This window comes from Fukomys damarensis, unplaced genomic scaffold, assembly GCF_012274545.1.
Source record: "Fukomys damarensis isolate Sample0158 unplaced genomic scaffold, DMR_v1.0_HiC HiC_scaffold_36, whole genome shotgun sequence".
Classification (NCBI taxonomy): Eukaryota; Metazoa; Chordata; class Mammalia; order Rodentia; family Bathyergidae; genus Fukomys; species Fukomys damarensis.
Genome location: NW_022900948.1, coordinates 18,106,935 through 18,112,540, shown reverse-complemented (window position 1 = coordinate 18,112,540; position 5,606 = coordinate 18,106,935). Strand labels below are relative to the sequence as shown.

The 5,606-nt window shown below is 51.5% G+C and overlaps 1 protein-coding gene across 1 annotated transcript in view; it reads right to left on the bottom strand.

The window, feature by feature from the left end:
• Nr4a3 (nuclear receptor subfamily 4 group A member 3) overlaps nucleotides 1-4,548 on the bottom strand; it is a 36,779-nt gene extending 32,231 nt beyond the window's left edge. The window contains 4 exon segments of the mRNA XM_033759178.1: nucleotides 1-4; nucleotides 7-636; nucleotides 2,839-3,012; nucleotides 4,479-4,548. The exon segment at nucleotides 1-4 is cut by the window's left edge and continues 280 nt beyond it. Coding sequence (XP_033615069.1) covers nucleotides 1-4; nucleotides 7-634 — 632 coding nt within the window. The 5' untranslated portion in view covers nucleotides 635-636; nucleotides 2,839-3,012; nucleotides 4,479-4,548.
• Between the last annotated feature and the right edge of the window lie 1,058 nt (nucleotides 4,549-5,606).

Below are 5,606 nucleotides of genomic sequence, written 5' to 3'. Positions count from 1 at the left end.
GGCCGCCTGGTGCGGGGCTGGGTGCGGGCGGGTGCGGTGGCGAGGGCTTGAAGTGGAAGAGGGGGAAGCGCGCGCCGGCCACCGGGGGCACCGTCTTCATGGGCGGGTCCAGCATAGGGCCTGGTGCGATGCAGCCGGGCGCCGAGGAGGTCAGCGCGTCTTCCCACAGTGACCCCGCCTGCGGGGGGAAGCCCGGAGTGGTGGGGGTGGATGGTGGGGACTGCTTGAAGAACATGGACGTGCTGGGCAGCACCTCGTCCTCTGGGCCAGAGGGGGTTGGAATGGATGGCTGCTGTTGCTGGTGATGGTGGTGGTGGTGATGGTGGTGGTGGTGATGGTGGTAGCCAGGTGCGCGGCCCTCCTCCATCTTGATCAAAGGCCGTGGCCCAGAAGGCTGCATTTGGTACACGCAAGAGGGCTTGATTTCGTAGCTGCTGGAGTAGCCCTCCATGAAGGTACTGAAGCTGGGCAGGGATGTTGTGGCTGTGGCTGTGATCTCTGTGCTACCGAGGTCCATGGTCAGCTTGGCATACTCAGGGTTCATGATCTCTGTGCTGTATTCCGAGCCATATGTCTGTGCCGCATAACTGGACCCTGGAGGCGAAGGGCTATACTGGGCTTGCACGCAGGGCATATCTGGAGGGCCAGGGAGAAAGGTAGCTCAGAAGCAAGTCAACACTTTCTCTAGCTAATAGTCAGTGTTGGATTCACTGCTCTATAATCTAGGAAACACAGGAAGTGACATCCTCTTCTTCTGGTAGCACAGACTTAAATGCCCCACTCTTACTTTCTTCCTCCCTGGGAAGACAGCTGAATCCCTGATAGACAAAAAGGACTCCAATACCCATCTCTCTTTTGCTCTGTTCGCCAACAGATCTGAGAACTTGATGTCTTCCCTCATAAACCCAGAGATGTTTTTAAAACTGGCTTTGAGTCCAATAAACTAATTAGAGTAGCTTCCTAAGCCACAAGCTGGGGGGTGGGGTGGGGGCAAAGGAAAAGGCTGCAAATGCTCAGTTGGTTAATTTTGGGAGAGAGACCAGTGGTCTCTCAAGTTATACACATTGATTTGTAAACCTATGAGTTAGTCAAAAAGATGTCCTGTGTGGGACTTACTGGCCAAGAAAGGCAGTAACATTCTAACATTTTATGAGTGCCAACTGAAGCTGCCCACACAAGTTGTGGTTGCCTTTTCCCATCCTCTCCTCGCTCCTCCAAACAAGGCTAGCAGCCTGCACAAACTGGACCCCTGCTGATGACTTCAGCCAGCTAGGTAGAGGTGGGAACGTAGGCCCAGGAAATGGACTGGGGGAGTTTGTGCCATCTGCAAAGAAAAAGATCAGCAGCTGAAAAAAAAAAAAAAACCCACTCACAAAACACTCTCTAAATATGTTCTCTGCTATAGTGCGTGTGTGCGTGTGTGTGTGTGTGTGTGTGTGTGTATTCTGACTGATAAGTTACATAGTTACATATCAGTAACTTTTATGCTAACAATTAACCCCTTTCATTAAATAGGCAAGTTAGTTGAGGTATTTTCTTATGACAAAAGAATTAGTTCCCTAGAAAAGAGGAAAGCACTTTCTGAATAGATTTGGTTTCTCTGCCACTTTGACTATTTTGTGCCTCCAAAGTGATTGGTATCCAAGTTGCTTTGTATCATTCAGAGGCCAAACTAGGTGAGGTCTTGAGAATTGCTGGCTCTAGTAGATGATTTATCTAATTATTTTCCTTCTTTATGGTTAAACAGAAGTGATAAAATGGGCAGTTTCTGGTGGTTGGTGTTTCTGAGACAAAGGAAAAGCAGGTGCTTAATGTCTGTTTGGAGTCTACAATGTAAAAGGTGTGACTAATAGAAATGTGAGTACTTCAGATTTCCTTTGACATCTTTCTCTTACCCACATTTCCAAGTCTGATTGAGTCATGCGTGTATGGGATGAAATCTTGACTTGAAAAAAGGTGATGAGGGCCTGTTGGAAGAAGCAATGATGGGGGGGGCCAGTTCAAGCCTTTTTTCTTTTAAAAGCAGGGCCTTAAAAGTACACTCACTAGTTTGAAGCTAAAGGTTTACTTATCTTGGTGTCTGTCCATTTGTTGGGATGAAGTGAAAGGCTAATTATTCACAAGAAAGAATATTACCTGGTCTTTCATCTATTCTTCTAAGGCACCTCTAGGATTTCTCCTGGTCTTTTCTGTCATTCTTCACTGCCCTTCCCTACCTATTGCTCTTCTGTGTGGCTTTCTGAAGTTTCCAGCTGGAAGATGAGCTTGCCAGGAGTGTGTTCTACTTATCTGTATGTCTCTGGGGCCTACACAGGCCTAGCACCTAGTATCCCCTTAACAAATTTGTAAAGCAGTGGTACAGACCAAACCTGCTGTCCTTTCTTTTGCCAAACTCACATTTACTCCTTGGCTTTCAGCTCAAATGTTTTTCCCTTTCTCCCTGAGGCTCACTCATCTAAGATACTGGATTTATACACACAAAAATGCCCCTATTGCTCTAAGTGATTCCATCATTTGCAAATTCCTTGGATATAAAAGGGCAAAAATCAAGACATTAAAATGTATAAAAGACCCTAATATATTGCAGCATTGGCAATTTGCTTAGGAAAAATAATTCCAAGAAATGCAATGCTTCATTTAATCTGGCTTTTCTACTCCTCGCAACAGGGTGTGGTACACAGAAGAGCTTCATGCAGGGAAGTCACCTGCACAGTGAAATGCCTGGCCAAAAGTGACTGTGCTGGTGGTTGTAAATTGACCGGCCTGCCCACTGGATGTGTGGTTCCCCACCCATTTCTCCCTGTGCGGGAGAAAAAGGGATCACAGTTTCAGACCTACCTGGAGGGTATCTTGCGCGCTGAATGGTGGGGCTGGGGGTCTCTCCAGCGGAGGCTGAGAGTGTTGGAGGTGGGGACTTCAGGTGAGGCGAAGCTTCGGCGGTGCTGCCTGGCTCCGCTGAGGGTCCAGGCTCAGGGCCCGGGCTTGCCGGGCTGCGCTCTCCCGCAGTGGGCTCTGCAAGCACAAGGGGAGAGGAAAGAGATCAGGATGGATCACCGAGCCCAGGGCTAGGCGAATTGGGGAGGTGTCTAGAAAGGCTAGTTAATTACGAAGAATTATCATAAGAGTAAGTAAAGGTGTTTAAATGGTCTGGGAGTCCCTGGGCAAGAATCTTGTAGCCTTGCGTAAAGCTGGGGAAAGCATGTCAACACTCACTGCATTTACGGCAGTTTTGTGGCACGCGAACGGAGGCTAAAAAAGTCCTGCAACCTGTCGTGGTTCAGAAACTGATCTCTTTGCCCCTTTATTGGTTCCGAGCTAACAAAGTCAGAAAAACTAAAGAATGGAAAGGATCTAGTCCGGTCTGAATTTGGGGGTCAGTGAATGTGTATCAGCGGAAAATAGCCATTTTCCAACTCCGCCCGCCTCCACCCCTCAAATACAAATTTTACACGTTGCATAGGAAATGCACAAGGTCCGGAACGAATGCTCGAATGCCCCAAGGAATTAAGAAAGTCTGCGCTTTTCATTCTAAATGCTAATGGAACTTCGCTTCTATTAGCCGCGAGTTTCGGGGGCCAGGGGTCAAGCAAACAAAAGGACACAGCGGAAAGAAGGCCCGCGCTGGAAGCCAGGAGAGGAGGGGACGGCTTTCGCGGCTGGTGGGGCGGGCGGAGGGAGGTCCCCTGCAAGAACAGGCGTTGTCCCAGACCGTAGGCGGCTTTCAGGCTCCGGGCTACCCCGCAGCCAGGAGAGGGGCACATTCCGGAGGGCGCAAAGCACGGCTCCCGGACGAACGTCTCAACGCACTGCCTTGCGAAACTTTGTAGCTGATAGCGTGCCTTGGCTGGCCTAGGGGGAAAGATCCAGAGGTCCCAGACTCTGCCCTGTAGCGCCCTCTTTGCTGGGGGTGGGCACAGCGCGAAGAGAAGGAACATGAACCCCTAAGGTCCCCCAAAGCAAACACAAAACCTCTCCGGGTATGAGGGCCACAAGGGTCCTATTAAGTTTTGTCTCCTGCCACTCCTGAGTCGGGAGCATGGCTGCAGGAGCGAAAGAGGATCGGAGCCCCCAGGCCTGGGACACCTTCAAAGGCCAGGAAATGGGGGATTCCCTTGCCACCCCCAGAATGAGCTGCTACGACGGAAAGCTCGCGTTTGCTGTAGCGCTGGCACGGAGGATCTTTCCACGACGGTAGCGTGGGTTTCGAGTCGCCCAGCATCTTTAATGGGTATCTGCAGCAACTCTCCCACCCCTCCTCCAGTAGGTGCCGGTGTTCCCACCCCTCGCCGGGGGCCTTTAAACACAGCTTTTCTCTAAGGGCCGGCCTACGAACTGGGGTGGACAGGGTTCGGTTCGCGTCTCCTCAGGGAAGGGGTTCCTCTCCAGAGCCCAGCGCTCTTGGGCGAGAGCCACACCACCCTTCCTCCTGCGCAACCGAGAGCCCCACCGCTCTCTCCACCCCCCAAACGGCCGGTTACCTAGGCAAAGCCTTCGCGCCTGGAAACACGTTCTGCCGCTCCTGCTCGAGGCCGCCGGAGCAGCGCAGAACCTCGGGGTTATAAATTAGGAAGCGATAACTACCTCTGTCACAGCTTCTTTCTTTCTCGTGGGCAGACGAAAGGAACACCCCCGTGTTCCCCTCCCGGTGGAGAAGTGTGTGGAGGAAACCGTAAAACGCACCATTGTGACCCGGGCTCCTCCGCGGAGTTTCCAACCCGGGGGGAGCGGGGGCGGAGGTTGGGCGGGGGCAGGAGGGGTGGAGGAGAGACGGACAGAAAGGGAAAGACTGAGATTCTCAGAAAGAGCGAGAGAGACGAGGCAAACCTTGGGGGAGAATTTCGGCGAGAGCTTACTTAGTCTTAGGGAAGGAGACTGGGGGCTGCCGGGGGAAGGGAGCCGTGGGGAGGGTGCGGTAGCCTGAGAAGTCTTTGATATTCACTGCATGCGCATCTTGTTAAGCGAAAGTAACTGGAATAAAGCAATTTTCATTCATTGTGCTCAGTATCTGCATCGGGCAGCTTCCTTTCTCCAACTCCCAGTCGTGGGAGAAGGAGATCCAGGATTGGATTTGCGACGGAATTACCGAACCTCCCGGCACCTCCCTCCCGGCACTCCAAGGCCCTGGGATAACAGCCCGAGATTTCTGATTACTAAACTCTTTGCAGCTCTTCCCTCTGGAGAATCCGGGAGCATAAGTAAAAAGCAATCTCCAGGAACGTTCTTGGAAATCAAGAGACCAATGCTGTACCTCTCAGAACTGCTCAGGCTTCCGAGAGGTTCCAGAGGGTGCCTTTGGAACTCAGTCTCCGTAGGCTGAGCTTGAATGACCGCTCTGCTTTCGCGACTGAGAGCTTTCATTTCTAACATAATACACTCAAAGCAACTTCTCCAGAAGTGCGCGTTCTACCAGTGACAAGTAAAGCACGCCTTTTCTTTCACCGAGCCAAGGCCGAGAGGAGAGGGACGAGAGCCCCACGCGTGTTTTGGTGCGGGAGTCGTCAATTACATCCGATTACCTTCGAAAGGAAAAGTATAAACGGGTAAGTCGGCGACGCCAGGCAGACGTGCCTAGTGGAGCCCTAGGCTCATTTCAATACAATAAAACC